The sequence below is a fragment of the Xiphophorus couchianus genome, chromosome 6, assembly GCF_001444195.1.
Source record: "Xiphophorus couchianus chromosome 6, X_couchianus-1.0, whole genome shotgun sequence".
Lineage (NCBI taxonomy): Eukaryota > Metazoa > Chordata > Actinopteri > Cyprinodontiformes > Poeciliidae > Xiphophorus > Xiphophorus couchianus.
This window is the reverse complement of record NC_040233.1, coordinates 30,782,866-30,799,244: the sequence shown is the minus strand read 5'-3', so window position 1 is coordinate 30,799,244 and position 16,379 is coordinate 30,782,866. Positions and strand designations below refer to the sequence as shown.

The following is a 16,379-nucleotide window of genomic DNA, read 5'->3' as shown; positions in this document are numbered from 1 at the left end:
GTGGAATATCTGAAGTTTTCTATCTTTTTCTTTAGTATAGAAATGCACCACAACTCTATGATATATACAGAAACTTTCCATGAGAAGGAAAGAAATAAAAATACATCCAAACTATTTGAACTATTTCTGAGTTATTACCGCGGGTTATCTCCTGTGCAGTTTCATCTCAACCTCCTTAACAGACATAAACATGCAGTGAATAAATCGAGTTTCAATCAGTTTTTGCACCAAAGAATTAATAATAATAAACTCGTTTCCACCGAGGCTCTGTAAGATGAATGAAATAAGTAATTATTGATTTGACAGGACACTTGGGTGGTTGGCGTGTCGATGTGGGCGTGACGTCACCAGGTATGAATGGGAAGGTGACCGGCGTCGTGTGTATTAGGAAGCGGCACTTGTGCAGTTTGTCCTGGTCAGTCCTTGTAAAGTTTGAAGCATGATAATCAAAATGGAATAAATCGATAATCGTGGCCTGGAGATGATTGACACACGGACAGATGAGATTCCCCCAGTTAACCCAGTGCGGCGCTCTGCCACCATTTAGGTTCTTTAAATATGTATATATTTGAAATGTTAAATTGACATTAGTGACTGTATACAAAATAGAGCAGCAAATATTGCAGTAAGCATATTGCGAGGGAACGCAAAACAAAATTTTCCCCCATGTCCCCTTGAGGACTCCGTAGTATGCGGCCTTTTCATTCTCGTCTTTGTCTCGTTCTTCTCCTCCGATAAAGATGCTGAACTCATAAACTCAGGGAACTAATTAGGAACCGATTTTAATAAATACTCAAATCTGAGTGTGATGATTGAATGAATTATACTTATGTCCACTAGGTGGCGATCATGAGTTCATGTGAATGCATAAATGTAAAGAATAGAACAACAGAGTGAGAGAGTCTTGGGTGACACACCTGTAAGAAACCTGTGTGAGCAGACGCAGGCACGTGCAGAGGGGGGGGCCTGGGGGTGCTTGAGCACCTGCCCTTTTTGCTCCTTGCCCTAAAGTGCCCTTTTGGTCCAATTTTTTTTTTTTTTTTTTTTTTAAAGTTAATTTCCCAAGCCCTCTTCTGATATGTACTAAAATTATTATTTTTTGTTGTTGTTGTTTTTATTTAAAGAAAAACAACATAATAAGCCCTTCGGGTCACCTTGTTACCTTTGACCTTTTGTCCGTGACGCATGACGCAGCTGCCTCCCGCTCAGTCAGTGAGACTGCGCAGTAGCTTACTGCGGAGCTCAACATGGAGGAGGAAGGAAGGAAAAGTAAGAAAAAACTGTTCTTATCTATCGATTCAGTATTTTATCATACAGACATTAGGCTGTTGTTGTTGTCCTATTAGCTAGCTGTTAGCTAACGAGTTTGGTAGCAAAGCAAGATAACTAAAAAGCTTCTTCCCTGTATCGCTAATGATAGCGGTCATTCTTCATTATTGCTGATGGGGCCACATCAACGATCCAAAACCGATCATCTCTCTATAATGAATATATGTCCGATTATCTAATTTCCTTTGCTGCATAATGTATATTAATTGCATTTATTCTGGCATTAGGTTAATGTATCTTGAAGGGGAATAGAATTTACAAAACTGCTTGAATTATAATGATTTATTTTTTTTAAACAAAAAGTTTTATTTTAATTTTTTTAATTAAATAACTAAATTTTGTCTTGTTAACTTAAAAAGTTCTTTGCAAAACAAACTTTTATTTGCACACATCAGAATTCTTTTGTTGCAATTTTCGGCCCGCCCACGACGTCATGTGAGAAGCAAGCAAAACTTTGAATCATAAACAAAAACTTACAATAGCAAGAAAAGATTTATGACATGAGCAAATAAGTTTGTTCACAAATAATTTTTCTCACTTTGAGACATAAATCTCTGATTTTAATTTTAAAAAAAAAATTTTTAAGCAAAACTTTTGTTTAAAAATTGTTTCAATTCAAAATGTATTGATCACAATTGTATTTTATTTAATTGAGGTTATTATTATATTTTTAATAGAATAATTGTGAAACATATTGAGCTCCACAGCAGAGGCCTCCTTTTCTCTGAAATTAATATTATGTTGTGCTAAGGACTGAAAAACATATTGGTTTAAACACAAAGGTAAATAATTGGTAGTGTGGTTAATACAGTGTTCTTATCATAATTCATTATGTTTTGCTTTTTTCAGTTCAAAGATGCCACGTAAAGAAAGACGGCAGAAACAAAAAAGAAAAGAATTGATAGATGCAGCAAAAGGTAGTGGATTGTTGACCGACTGGGTCAGAACGAGTACTGCAGGTACGAACAAAAAAAAAATGTTCTTAACATTATCAACATGTAACTTTTGGTAGTGAACAATATATTTAATATTACAGGGCATCTGTTGTGTTTTTCTTATGCTAAGATGTACTAAATTTAGGTGTAGAATAATGATTAGTTTGTTTCTTGCTCCCAGATGGACAGAAGGAAAGTGATAGATCAGAGGAGGAGACAAAAATGCAGTCAGCAACACAGGAAGACAGGCAAGGAGAGGGACAACAGTCAGAAATAAACACTATGGATGAAAATGCAAAGCAACAAGTCTTTTTTTTTTATAAATTACAGTACACTAAAAGGTTGTATTGTGCCCTTGTTTATATTTTTAATAGTGTAATTCTGTAAAGACAAAATATGTAAATCGGAGCTAAACCATCAGCTCTGATTTACATATTTTGCTAAATTGCGGGTTTGAATATTGCAATACTTTCCTATAACAAAATAGACCTGCAGAAAGAAATTACTAATAAAATATCTAACATATGCATAGTGTTATGCTCCATATAGAGTTTTTCCTTAGCTTATATTGTATGTCTCACAATTTTGTAATTTATCATTTTTATTAAGCTCTGAAAGCTGTGTGGTTTTGTTAATAGTCTTTCCTAGAATGCGGTTAGATGTGCCCTTTTTTTTTTGAGCACCTGCCCTTTCAGTGGTCTCTGCACGGGCCTGAACAGACGCATGAAAGGAGACTTTAATAAAAGTGTCTGAGCAATACAAGACGCCTGGTCATTATCAAACACGAATATAACACTGAGCTTCAAAGAAATAAATATGGTTAACAGAGGAAGACAGTGATGGGCTTGTGTGACCGGTGGACTTCTGCGTTGTGTGTTGATAAGACAAACCTAAAAATCACCAGTCTGGGTTTGGAGGCTCTCCGTTTATTCAATCTGTCAATCGGGAGATATTAGCATTAGCACGTAGCATGTGCTCCAGTTCTCCAACCCGATCTATACAAAATAATAATGTTAGCATGCATCAAATGTTATAAATGCGTAATAGCAACTCGAATGAAAATATTAAAACACCTAACATTAATACAGAAGAAAAAAAATAAACATTTGGACAATATAAATGAAAGGATTACAATAGATTATAAAACTTGCCTCTTCCCAGTGGAACGAGTAACAAAAGGGAAGAAGAAATGAACAACTTAACATTTATAATGGTGCTGGAGGACCCTGAACAAAAGAAGAAGAAAGTAGGGCAGAGCTGGAGGACCAAACCCCTCATAGCAGACACAGAGGAACACAAAGACAGACAAGTATAAGAGGGCAAATAAATTAAAGAAAACATTTCGTGAAAATATACAACTAACAATATAGACTCAGTTACACTTGTTAACCCGATATTCAGGTTTTAAATGTATTTAAATGAGGACCTGGGTGCAAAAAGCGGCTCCACGCCACCAGGTGGCGGTAAGTTGTTTCCGCCGTTAAGAAGAATCAGCAGCAGCGCAGCGATGCTTTGAACGGAGCTCTCTAACCACGAGCCTGCCGGCGTGGATTGAATAAGTTTCCGACCGATGAGTTTCAGACTGTCTGACTTCGGTTCCGATCCAGTTCGGGTCTAGCGGGGAGGCTTCCATACGATTTCCTCTGACTTTTCTCTGCTGGTTCCGGGGGGGGGCAATGACTGAGGTACCGCAGGATGCTAACTGCTAGCTAAGGCCAGCTACATCAACTGGACCAGGCCGATGTGTCGGAACCACCCGGTCCTGGGTTCTTCTCCAGGTGAGCTGATCTGGGTTAGTGATGAGTCGGTCGCGAACGTTTCGGTTCTTAGAGCCGGTTCTTTGAAGTGAACGACGGGAGCCAGACAGGTGTTTTGTCAGGTCAGCATACGTCTACCATACATTCTATGAGTGCGCATGCGCATTAGACATGTACAGGAGCTGTCAGTTCAGCATACGCGACAAGATACGACAGAAACAGGTTAATTGTTTTAATGATAACTACAAGGTCCTGGTTTATTCAATGCTGCTGCTGCTGCAGCCACCTACAAAATACGACGAAGCTGAAGTTGGTTTCCGATTCGGAAATGGCTAAAGGGCGATTCCACCTAATTTTTCACTACCTTCCACATCTTTAATCGACTCTAGTTTAAAAACTACAACACCTAGACTCTTCACACCTGGACTGAATTATTCTGCTCTAATAGCGGAATATTTAGAACCATGCTTGGGATTTGTGAAACTTTTATCTGATTTGTGAAACTTCAATAAAGGTTGATTTTACCACTTTATTTGCATCTGGGTTGCATTAGAACTGCTCCATCTCCAAAACTACACACTTCAACCCAAGACTGGATTATTCTGCTCTAATAACAGAATATTTAACAGGGGTCTCAAACTCCAGTCCTCGAGGGCCGCAGTCCTGCAACTTTTAGATCCTCTGGTGTGTTCAGGTGTGGTGAGCCTCTGCTGCACCACACCTGAACAGAATAATTAGGTCATTAGCAAGGCTGGGAGAACTGGTCTACACAAGGAGGAGGTAATGAAGCCATTTCATTCCAGTGTTTTGTACCTGTGGCACATCTAAAAACTGTAGGTCTGCGGCCCTCCAGGCCTTGAGTTTGAGACCCCTGAATGTTTTTGGATTTGTGAAACTTCCGTAAAGGGCAATTTTTACCTTTTTTTTCGGTCTGGGTCACATGAGATTTGCTCTAATTCCCAAACTACAAGACATAGACACTTCAAACCTGCACTGGATTATTCTCAACTAATAGCAGAATATTTAGGACCATGTTTTTGGATTTGTGAAACCTTTATCGGATTTGTGAAACTTTAATAAAGGTTGATTTTACCACTTTTGTTTTGCATCTGGATCACACCAGAACTGCTCCAGTACAACTCATAGACTTTTCAAACTTGGACTAGATTATTTTCAACTAAAAGCAGAATATTTTAATCCATGTTTGGGATTTGTGAAACTTTTACGGGATTTGTGAAACTTCATTAAAATTTAGATTATTATTCACACTTGTTCGATGCAGTTTTTTTCAAATTCAAATTAAATTCTAATTCAAAATCACTTTATTAATCCCAAAGGGAAATTAAATATTTGTGTAACTCATTAATTCTTCAGAGAGTTATTGTAGATGGTGATGGCTGTTGGAAGGAAAGATCTTCTGCAGCGATCTGTGAAGTGAAGTTTCACAGATCAGAAAAAAGTTTCACAAACATGGTTCTAAATATTCTACTACTAGTTGAGAATAATTTAGTCCAGGTTTTGTGAAGAGTCTAGGTGTTGTAGATTTGAAATTAGAGCAGTTCTCATGGGACCAAGATAAAAAAGTGGTGAAATTGCCCTTTGTTGACGTTTCACAAATCAGATAAAGGTTTCATGAATCCCAAACATGATTCTAAATATTCTGCTATTAGAGCAGAATAATGCAGTGCTGGTTTGAAGAGTCTAGGTGTTGTAGTTTTTAAACTAGAGTCGATTAAAGATGCCAGAAGGTAGTGAAATATTAGGTGGAATCGCCCTTTAGCCATTTCCGAATCGGAAACCAACTTTAGCTTCATCAAAACTCGGCCATATGAAACTCTCCACAAAGCATACAGCCTCTCATAATAGTTTTTTTTTTTATATATAAACATATATAAAGGTTATTTTTCATGTCTTCCAGCCGAGGAGTTCTAGATTCAGAGTGATTCAGCAGATTCATCCTGTGCAGTGAATCCGTCTCTCCTTATTTTCCCACTTCTTCCTCACATCGTGTCTTCAGGAAACCTTCAAAACAAAAACGGGAGATTTGGGAGCCATCTTACTTTTGACAGTGAAAGAATTGCATATTAATAACAGTCATTGCCACCTGTGTGAACTGGTGAATGTTATAACATGTAATATATTTATTATAATGTTTTATTTCTAAAGTAGGCTCTTGATATAATCTAAGTCCATGTTAAAAATGTTAAAACTTTTAACTGGGTGAAACTTCCTAGTGGGGCTGAACCAGGTATTACCCCGATTCGCTACAGCTAATATTAGCTGGTATTTTGCTGGTGGACATAAATACAGTATAGTAATATTCTGATCACAAAATATAAACAATATTATGTCCATCTTACTTGTGAAAAGTTATTTCCTGAGTCCTCAGGTCAACAGTCCATCGATGTGAACAAAAATATCCAGCAGTGCTGAAACTTCTTCTGCTGCTTTGGTTTAGCCAAGATGGCTGCCGTGTGTCCTGCAGCCAAGTTAGGGTAGGACTGGTGCAGAACCAACAACCTGCTCCTGAACTCAACAACACAAAAGAGATCATTGTGGATTTCAGGAGGTCTGGACCCAACCACACACCTCTCCTCATCAACGACAGTGGAGACGGTCAGCAGCACTGAGTTCCTGGGCTTCACATTACAGACGACCTCAGCTGGACGACTCGCATCACTTCACTGGTGAAAAAGGCACGGCAGCGCCTGCACTGTCTGAGACGAATGAGAAAGGCTTCCCTCCTCCACCCATCTTCTCCACCTTCTACAGAAGAACCACTGAGAGCCTGCTGACCAGCAGCATGTCCATCTGGTCTGGAAGCTGCAACTTGTCAGACTGGAAGTCTCTGTGAAGACAGCAGAGAGGATGATGGGGGCTGCGTAGCCAGAGCTAACCAGATCCTCTCTGACTCCACCCATCTTCTCCATGGTCGGTTCATCCGGTTGGCGTCTGGGAGGAGGTTCTGTAGCATCCGCTGCAGAACAGCCAGACTCTCCCACTGGCCATCAGATTGCTCAACAATCCCATCACTCAGACTGTCTGAGACTGCTTGAAAATACTAAGTTACATATATTCAGCAATACATGATTATTTGTATATTATGTAATTATATATATATGTGTTTGTGTGACATTTCATTGTCCATTTCACTTATGTTTCTTTGTGCAATGACAGTAAAACCAGTCTAAGTCACTGCGGGTCTACTCTTATGTCTGTGATGTTCAGGGTCCAGTTCCTGCAGCGGTTCTGCTGAACCGGTCCTGGTTCACCAGAACTAGTGTGTGACCTCGAGCGCCGCCCACCTGGAAGTGATGTAACAAAAGGCCGACTGAAGCTCCGCCCCCAGCAGTCTGTTCACAGAGGCGGGGCCGTGACATAACCGGACCGAAGCGTGTTCTGATCCGGGCGGGTCGGCGCTCCCTGACTTGTCACCTGACCCACCTTTGTGATGTGACTCTGTTCCTCAGGTGAGTCTGCACCTGCAGAGAGGATCTGGGAGGGGCCGGGTCAGCGGCGAGCACAGGTGAGTGTTGTGATGTCACCATGTGGGCGGAGCCTACTGGGAGATGATGTGAACAAAAGGCCGAATTGTAGCGCCACCCTCAGGCAGCTGGTTCTCAGAGCGCGGCGCCGTGACAAAGTCCGACCGAAGCGTTCATCTGATCCCCACCAAGATAAAATTAATTTAAATCTAAATGCTACAAAAACGAATATGAATGTTGAACCCCACCATTTATTAACACAATAGAAATGAGTTATTTTCAAGCTACAAATATTTGTGATCAATAATCAACGATAAGCTGGCAGTTAATATGAAAACTAATCTGTAAAAATGTTCATTAGAGACTTTTGGTGTGAAAAACAGGAAACTTTTAATCTGAAGCTTTTCTGTGGATTCATGGTTTGGAAACTAAAGTGTTGAGAAAAAACTGCTTAAACAAAAAAGTTACTGCTAGCTCAACTTCTCCTTTGTGCCATTTTTATTTGTCGTTGGGCTCAGAAAGCGAAGCTCAGCCTGATTTACATCTGGCGCTCCAGCGCCTCCTGCTGGCTGGAAGTTTCCTGGGATAAAAAGCAGCGGATAGAAGAACTCCTGATTCTGTCCCTAAAATAGTGAGTTATAATTCCATTTTATATCATTTTATGTTTGTTGGAAATGGCTCTAAAACCATTTAGGCAACAATAAGCTGAAGCAAACTGACTGCTGGTCATGTGATCCTGGGAGCCAATAGGAGACCAGCTTTAAGGGCTCAGCTGATAACCCTCCCCAGGTTGGCTCCTCTTCCAGAATCAGACCAAACCGGGTCAGCGGTTCTGTTCTACTCTGATGGTCAGATCTAATGAAACATTTTAATGAAACCCAAAAGTTGAAGCTCGGTTCTGTTAGAACCCTGATCCTGGAAACGTGTGCTGATTGGTTCTGTAACGTCACGTTTTCTGAATAAACATCCATCCATTTTCTAACCTTTTGTTCCCAGTGGGTCAGGAGGAGCTGCTGCCTGTCCAGCCAACGGTCCGGGTGAGAGGCGGGGTCACCTGGACTGGTCGCCTGGACTGGTCGCCTGGACTGGTCGCCTGGACTGGTCGCCTGGACTGGTCGCCAGTCTGTCGCAGTGAATAAACATCATTTATGAAATTATCTCCCAGTCTGTCTTAACGTTATTTGGAGGCTTTCCACCTTCTGTTGGATCCAGTTCTGCCTCCACGGAGGAACCTCAGAACCTTCTGAGGTTCTGGAGAAACTTTAGACTTGGAGACCGTTAGAACTGTTGGATCAGCAACAAGCTGGGGAGGGGGGCGACTCCAGCTGCTGTGCTCCCGTCTTCTGTCCAGAGAAGAAGAAGCTGCTCTGTTTCTGCCAGGTTGACCAGCAAAGCCTATGGCGCCCCCTGTGGTTTTAAATGGACCCAGTTCTGACTCGTTTGCATCTTTCAGAACCACAACTGGTTCTGAGCTCAACAGAACCTGGAGACCCGGGGATACCGGAAGGGAGAAACTATTAATTCTATAATTCTGTTGGGTCAGAACAGGTTCTGTTCAGTCTGAGAGCAGCCGAACCCTAAATCAGCTGAAAGCCGATCGGAGTCTGGTGGAGGGGGGCGTGTGACCTTTGTCCCGGAACTGCTCCAGTATCAGCTCCGGACTCGGTTCTGGTTTATCATTGGAACACAGACCCGGAGGGATGCAGACCGACCCGGTTTCACAGGTAAGGAGCTGGTTTGAACCTCAGAACCGGACCAGGTCAGAACTCTGGAAGAGCTAGCAGCTAACCGCTCCACCAGACTCCATTCAGAAAAAGGCAGATAAGAAGCTTTGATTGATTCGGTTCTGGATCAACCGATCCAGTTTAGTTATACCGGACCTTGGCTCCCATCACACGACCGCTTCAGATACACAGAACGGAACCAGAGCAGAACCTTTCACCGAACCAAGTAACAGAACCTGGACCTGAAGCTAAAAACAGCCGGAAAATGAATGGAGTTTGGTGGGAGCTGCAGCTACCGGGCTGCTCTCTTCACGGTTCTGTCGACCCGGTTCTGGGTCCAATGTTCCCCTCAGAAATGCGGCAGTTTGGGTGGAACCTGCAGCTGCTTCTGGGCCTGAGATCATTTAGGGTTCTGCTGTGGTTGAAGGTTCTGGCTCTGACGTCATCATATAAACAACGAGGTGTGATCATGTTTACATCATGCGATGACACGATTGGCTGCCAGCTCCCCGTTAGTCGGGTCGGTTTGGCAGCTGGTATGTGAATGGTTGATCCATCGGTACTGGTCCGGTTCCGGTCAGCATCCGGATCAGCAGAACCAGCTAATCCAGGGTTCGATTCAGTCGGTCTGCCCGACCCGACTGGTTCAAGTTGTGAAAGAACAACCTTGGTTCTGATCAGGTTCTTTTCCTGATGTTTTATTAAGATAGGAACCAGACATGAGACCCAGACTGTTGGCCTGGTTCTGGTGGTCCGGATGCGGTTCAGAGGTGGTTCCAGCCGTGTTGAACCACGGAGAGAACTAAAACCTGCAGGATCCCGGGCTGGTTCTGAGAACCAGGATCATCAGCTAGTTGTCAATCTTCGTAGGAACCGACCAGACAGAACCAGAACCCCAGACTAGTTCCAGGAACCTGAACCGTCTCTGACCCAGCAGGAGGAGGACACGCCGTCTGGAGTTGAGGCTGAGGTCAGAGGTCACTGACTCTAGAGCAGCAGTCTGACCGCATGGTGTCAGGTATAGTTTGGTGGAAGGACGACATCTGTTTTTTAGGAGCTGGCCTCAGCCTCACTTCTACCAACCAATCAGATCTGACAACTCCTCAGATCTGGTTCTGATGAAGTTTCTGGTTCTGTTCCAGGATGCGGCAGCTGGACCTTGCAGCGTCCAGATCAAACCAGAACCAGGCGACGACGTGGAGATCCGGTCCTTCCCTCTGCTGAAGAAGCTGAGTGTCAAGCTGACTGACTGCAGGGCGTGGCTGGAGGGGCGGGACTTCCTGTCTCTGGGTGAGGCTTCTGTTGGGTCAGTTCGGTTCTGGTTCTGACTGCCTGTTCTGTGGAGTCGGTTTATGGTCGGATGTGAACGACGGAGGCTGCAGGGTTCCTCAGAACCAGTTCAGGTCAGTGACCTCTGACCTCTGCTCCTCCTCAGATGACCACCCTGAGCTGCGGCCGTGGGGCGCCACCAACAGCGGCAGGAGGATGGCGTACTGCCCCATGTGCCAGCGGGGCTTCTACAAGCCGGCCCACCTGGAGGCCCACCTGTGGACCCACCGGGGCCAGAACCCCAACCAGTGCTGGGAGTGTGGGAAGACCTACCCGACCCTGATGAGCCTGGTTCTGCACCAGCAGGTCCACGGCCGCAGCGAGCCCTACCACTGCTCCTACTGCGACCGCACCTTCGCCCTGAAGCGGGACTGGAAGACTCACCACCGGACCCACTCCGGGACCAAGCCCTTCAAGTGCTGGTTCTGTGGGGACGGCTTTGGCCAGCAGAACCAGCTAGACCAGCACCTGGAGGCCCACCAGGGGGAGCGGTCCTACCACTGTGACGTCTGCGACAAGATGTTCGTCTCCTACCAGGGCTTCAACTTCCACCGCCGGGCGCACAAGACCTCCAAGCGCCTGCCGTGCCTCAAGTGCTCCAAGACTTTCAGCAACCCTCAGAGCCTGAAGGTCCACCAGGTCACCCACTCCAGCAGGAAGCCGCACACCTGCCCCACCTGTGGGAAAGGCTTCAAGCTGCTGGGTGGCCTGCGCAGCCACCAGCGGGTCCACCAGGACCTGAGGGAGTACCGCTGCTCCGAATGCAGCAAGTGCTTCTCCAGCCTGCAGGGCCTGAAGCTGCACGACCGCACGCACACGGGCCTCAAGCCCTACGGCTGTGCCGAGTGCGGCAAGAGGTTCACACAGGCGCCGCACCTCAAGGCCCACATGGTCACCCACACCGGCGAGCGGCCCTTCCTATGCACCACCTGCGGCAAGAGGTTCACCCAGTCGTCCCACCTCAACTCTCACATCAAGCTGTTCCACCTGGGCGAGAAGCCGTTCAGCTGCGCCGACTGCGGCAAGAGCTTCACCATCGCTCACTACCTGAAGATGCACCGGCTCAGCCACACCAAGGAGAAGCTCTACCAGTGCTCCTACTGCGACAAGGCCTTCTCCTACCACAACTCCTGGAGGGCCCACGAGAGGATCCACACCGGCGAGCGCCCCTTCGGCTGCCGCGACTGCGGCCGGACCTTCATCACGTCCGGCTCTCTGCTGACCCACCAGCGCGCCGCGCACACCGGCGAAAAGAACCACTACTGCATCACCTGCGGCGAGTTCTTCTTCACCAGCTCCCTGCTGCGCGTGCACCAGCTGGACCACACCGGCGAGCGCCCGCACGTCTGCAGCTGCGGCAAGACCTTTAAGACCAAAGGAGTCCTGAGGTTCCACCTGAAGAGGTTCACGGACCACCGGCCGGCCCAGTGAGCCGGTTCTGGGCCGAGAGCACAGCTGGTTCTGCTGAGCAGAATGCCAGGAAGGTCAGCACACTGTAGCAGTCCTCAGCTGGACAAACTGGACCAACCTGATTAACTGGACTGAACCAGGCAGAATAAAGAGTCGGAGTGATTCCTCTTCAGCTCGGAGATGGTCTTTATTCCTGGTTCTGGAGATGTAAAAGGACCGGGTCAGAACCAGGAATCCAGTTTCTGATTAAAAAATCTTGAATGTTTGGACCCGGTTCTGTTCTGGGTCCATGACGTCACTCTGGTTCCGTCTTCCAGAGAGATGTCCCCACTGACAGCTGGAGGGTCAGAGGTCACAGGTCTGATCAGCTGAGCCTGATGTGGTTTATTTTGGACCTCTGGTTCAGACCAGTAGCATCATGTTTGGTTCTGGACCTGCAGGTTGAACCCCCTCCATCCCTGACCTTCACTGCTGACTTGGACAGAACCGGGTCGGTCAAAGTTGCTTCTTCATGCTGAACACATTCAAAACCAGGATCGGTTTTCCTGATTCTGACCCAGTTAATGAATCTATTCCCTGAACAGTTCAGAACCAAAATAAAACTGCTTTAACCTCCTAGCGCTGGTTCTCTTCTTCTTGAGTTTTAAGGCGGGTGACATCCGTTTTATCGCCACCTACTGTGCTGGAGTGAGCCCCACAGGATGTTTCTCTTCTACTTAAACTAAAATTTTATATATAAAATCCCATTTCCTTTAGAAATTTAATAAATGCTTTATTGATCTTGTGTGTATTCACTCTTAGTGCTTCCACACCATGTTTCCTTAATTCTTGTTTTAATTTTTCTCCACTCAGCCTGTAGTTATGATGCTCACACCACACTCACATCTCCCTGTTGGATGTTTACCTCTGGTTCTGCTTTCAGAAATTTTACCAAAATGAACTAAAATCAGTTCGGAAAAATAAAACACCAATTATTTTTTTTAATATTTGCTGAAAATCTGCGGAAATGTAGATTTCAAGGCTTTTATTTTGAAAGTGCGGCATTTCATAGCATAACTTCCGTTCATTTTATGTAAATAGTAAAGATGGCGGCTTCTTGTGTACTCCGAACCATCCTCAGCCGAACTCTGAGCCGGTCCAGATGTTCTGGAGGGGTCAGGTCAGTACCGACCAACATCAGCAGCTTCTCCTCATGGCGGTTTCTGATTGGCTCTAGCATTTATTAATATTGATGACGTATCAATACCTCATCCACCGCAGGGAACCTGGGCTCACCTGGACCGCCTGCATTAACAGCTTACCGCCCCTACAGGTGGCCTTTGACCTCTGCTCGGGTTGTTTCTGAGGCGGGACGCCGCGCAGCATGCTGGGAGGCACAAAGCAGACGTCAAGACGGCACAAAACACCACCGAAGAAGAGGAGGAGGTTTGTGGGCGGTAGTCGGTAGGTTCAGTCACTCACCTGTCAGAAACCTGGGGATTCACCTCTGACCTGTCTCTCTCTGCTGACCTGCAGCGTTCTCCCTGTTCAGCGCCACCGATGAAGACCAGAGGGACGAAGCTCAGAGGAAGGAGGACGACATCATTCTGTTGCTGAAGAAAGCCAAGGTACCAGAACGTGGACCGGAACCAGAACCGAGACAGACAGAGGACACACGCCGACGTGGGAACACAGAACAGAAAGTTCTGTGTTCCCACGTCGGCTGAGACGAGCCGGGAGACCCAGAAACCGAGTCCGGACTCGAGGGCGGGATGTTCAGAACCGAGCCCGACCTTTACTCATCCAGAACCAGAGGCCCGTCTGGTCCGCGGGACGGACCTCTGCGGCCGGCTGCAGTCGGCGGGAACCGACGAGTCCTGCGGGTCCAGTTGGTCAGAGTAACCGTCCACTTTCTGTTGCAGCTCAGCGTGCATCGAGGAAATCTGCAGGCGGCTTCGTCCTTCTTCCACCAGGCGGTCGCTCTCGCTCAGCAGACCCACAACAACCAGGCCATCATCTACACCTACAGCCAGGTGACCTGTCTGTCCTCTCTCTGTCCTCTGTGTGTCCTCTGTCTGTCCTCTGTCTGACCTCTGTGTGTCCTCTGTCTGTGCCCTGTCTGTCCTCTGTCTGTCCTCTGTCTGTCCTCTGTCCTGCTGTGTAATTGCTAACTGAATGATCAGTGACGTCCTCCTCAGATGGCGAACCTGGCCTACATTCAAGGTCAGCTGGACAGCGTGAGTACGGCCCAGTCCAATCCAGGCTGGTTCCTTTCAGCTAGTTCTCCTCATCTTCATCTCTGCTCCTCTTCCTCTCAGGCAGAGAAGCTGTTCAAAGCAGCCATGAGCTACATGCTGGCAGGAGGAACTCCAGAGGTTAGCTCCCCTCACCTGCCCAGGTGTTCTGCTTCAGTTCTTCCTGAGCTGGTTCAGTGTTAGACCCTCCATTTGTCTGAAAACACCACCTCACTTCCTGTCTGTTTCCAGGACGACAACGCCGTCATTGAGATGTCTCTGAAGCTGGCTACCATTTACGCTGAGCAGAACAGGTAAGGGGTGGGGCCACCTGAAGAACCAGTTCACTTCGTGTCCAGATCACCTGAAGAACCAGTTCACTTCGTGTCCAGTTGTATATCAGGACCGTGTTGGTACTGGTTAGTCAAAGTTATCAGAGGTCAAAGGTCATTAACTTTTCTCTTCTATTGTGAAGGGCGGAGCTGGCCGAACACGGTTTCAGGTTCTGTGTGGAATCACTGGAGGCTAAACTGGAGAAGTACAAGAAGCAACCAGAAGACGAGAAGACAGAGGGGACAGGTGAGACAGAGGGGACAGGTGGGACAGAGGGGACAGGTGGGACAGAGGGGACAGGTGAGACAGAGGGGACAGGTGAGACATTTCAGCGACTTGTGTGTTTCTGTTTCCAGAGGAGCAGGAAGCTCTGAGGAAAGACACTCACCTTCTGCTGGGTTTGTGTTTGGACTCGCGAGCGCGGTACCGAGTCTCAAGGATGGATCTGGACCTGGCTGGACACGACTACAGGAAAGCTCTGGACATCTGCCGCCAGGAGCAGGGACAGGATCACCCACAGGTAGACACACCTGGTGACACCACCGGAGACACCTAGTCTGAACTCTTCTGTGTCTCCATCAGACACTGGTCCTGATGAGCGACTTGGCCACCATCTTGGACCTGCAGGGTCGTCATGACGACGCATTGGTTCTGATCCAGCAGGCGGTGGACCTCAGCGTCTCCGAGGAAAATCCGGATCACCACGTTCTGCTGGAGAACCTGGCGGGGATCCTGCTGCACACAGGTGAGTTCACCTGGACAGACCGGACCGTTCTGGTTCTGACCTCTGGTTGTGGTTCCGACCTAATGTTCTGGTTCTGACCTCTGGTTCTGGTTCCGACCTCTGGTTGTGGTTCTGTCCCCAGGCCGGCTGGGTGACTCTGCCCGGTTCTATCAGGAGGCACTGGACCGGGCCCAGCAGGCTGGAGACCGGGCCGCACTGGAGCGGATCCAGGACGGGCTGGAGGAGCTGAGGAAGAGGAGGAGCCAGGCGACGAAGGAAGAGCAGGACTGACCTGGTTCTGATGACCCGTCCTGGGTCCTACATGTGTCCCATTGTTGTTTCCCATCATTTCTCCAGAACCTCCAGAACTTTTGACCCATTATGTGGTTCTGTAACGGAGCGGATGCAGCTCTGTGTTTTTAGTGTGTAGCAGTGTGTGTGTGTGTGTGTGTGTGTATGTGCAGATTCCCACAGGTGAGTCGCCCTGCTGTGTTTACTGAGTGCGTCTCCGTGACGACAGTGAGCAGGAGGGGGCGGGGCTAAGAACAGCTGTGTGTTGTGACAACATGAGTTTAAATAAATGATGTTTGGTGTTTTGGTCGTGATTCACTGATAATCTGACTGACATGATGATGATGATGACGATGATGATGATGATGACGATGATGACGCCCCTCCTCCTGGTTCTGATCCGACCGTAGATCTTTGTTTCAGGAAGTTCCTCCTGCAGTGAATCTGTTTCCTGTTATCAAAATTAAAATCGTTTAGAGACAGAAACAAGAAGGAATGCCACGCCGGTCCTGACCCGGTCCAGGACGCCACGCCGGTCCTGACCCGGTCCAGGACGCCACGCCGGTCCTTACCCGGTCCAGGTGCCACACCGGTCCAAAGCCGCATGAACCTGTTGACGCCGTTAGCTGTGCTAGCTTTAGCATCAGCTGGATGGTTCTGAAGAACCCACCAGAACCGGATCTTTCTTGGACTGGAGGAAGAGCAGCTTCTGTGATCAGAGGAACACCGAGCCATTATCAGAACCAGAACCAGACCAGTCCAGGAAGGTATGGCATTCTGGACTGGTGGAACCAGTGCGTTTCTGTTGGGTCCAGAACCCTGAGGAGAACGGTGGTGGAGGTATCATAC

General features: G+C 46.9%; 2 protein-coding genes and 2 long non-coding RNA genes across 7 annotated transcripts; 3 read left to right on the top strand and 1 right to left on the bottom strand.

Moving 5' to 3' along the window:
* Positions 1–1,935: 1,935 nt before the first annotated feature.
* On the top strand, positions 1,936–2,789 carry LOC114146151 (uncharacterized). The gene is made up of 2 exons (XR_003595850.1): positions 1,936–2,288; positions 2,446–2,789. It is a non-coding gene; the product is annotated as an uncharacterized LOC114146151 (long non-coding RNA).
* A 384-nt stretch (positions 2,790–3,173) lies between these two features.
* Positions 3,174–12,587, top strand: LOC114146145 (gastrula zinc finger protein XlCGF52.1-like). 4 transcript variants are annotated; one of them, XM_028019968.1, is made up of 6 exons: positions 3,174–4,042; positions 7,250–7,547; positions 8,025–8,137; positions 10,101–10,248; positions 10,373–10,520; positions 10,666–12,587. In XM_028019968.1, the coding sequence occupies exon 6, from the start codon at positions 10,716–10,718 to the stop codon at positions 11,988–11,990; it is 1,275 nt and encodes a 424-aa protein (XP_027875769.1). In that variant the 5' UTR covers positions 3,174–4,042; positions 7,250–7,547; positions 8,025–8,137; positions 10,101–10,248; positions 10,373–10,520; positions 10,666–10,715; the 3' UTR covers positions 11,991–12,587. The 4 variants fall into 4 exon arrangements, with proteins under 4 accessions (XP_027875769.1, XP_027875770.1, XP_027875768.1 ...); XM_028019969.1 differs by lacking the exon at positions 10,101–10,248 and having other exon boundaries at positions 3,176–4,042; XM_028019967.1 differs by lacking the exons at positions 3,174–4,042; positions 7,250–7,547; positions 8,025–8,137 and adding an exon at positions 9,094–9,230.
* Positions 4,240–7,243, bottom strand: LOC114146152 (uncharacterized). Its single transcript, XR_003595851.1, has 2 exons — positions 4,891–7,243; positions 4,240–4,504 (listed from the first exon to the last, which is right to left on the bottom strand). It is a non-coding gene; the product is annotated as an uncharacterized LOC114146152 (long non-coding RNA).
* Positions 12,588–12,718: 131 nt separating the features above from the next.
* On the top strand, positions 12,719–15,836 carry ttc19 (tetratricopeptide repeat domain 19). Its single transcript, XM_028019975.1, has 11 exons — positions 12,719–13,128; positions 13,282–13,412; positions 13,485–13,576; positions 13,871–13,981; positions 14,147–14,185; positions 14,267–14,323; positions 14,435–14,496; positions 14,658–14,761; positions 14,872–15,035; positions 15,098–15,260; positions 15,382–15,836. Exons 1-11 carry the CDS (start codon positions 13,055–13,057, stop codon positions 15,528–15,530), a joined length of 1,146 nt encoding a protein of 381 aa, XP_027875776.1. The 5' UTR covers positions 12,719–13,054; the 3' UTR covers positions 15,531–15,836.
* The last annotated feature ends 543 nt before the right edge of the window (positions 15,837–16,379 follow it).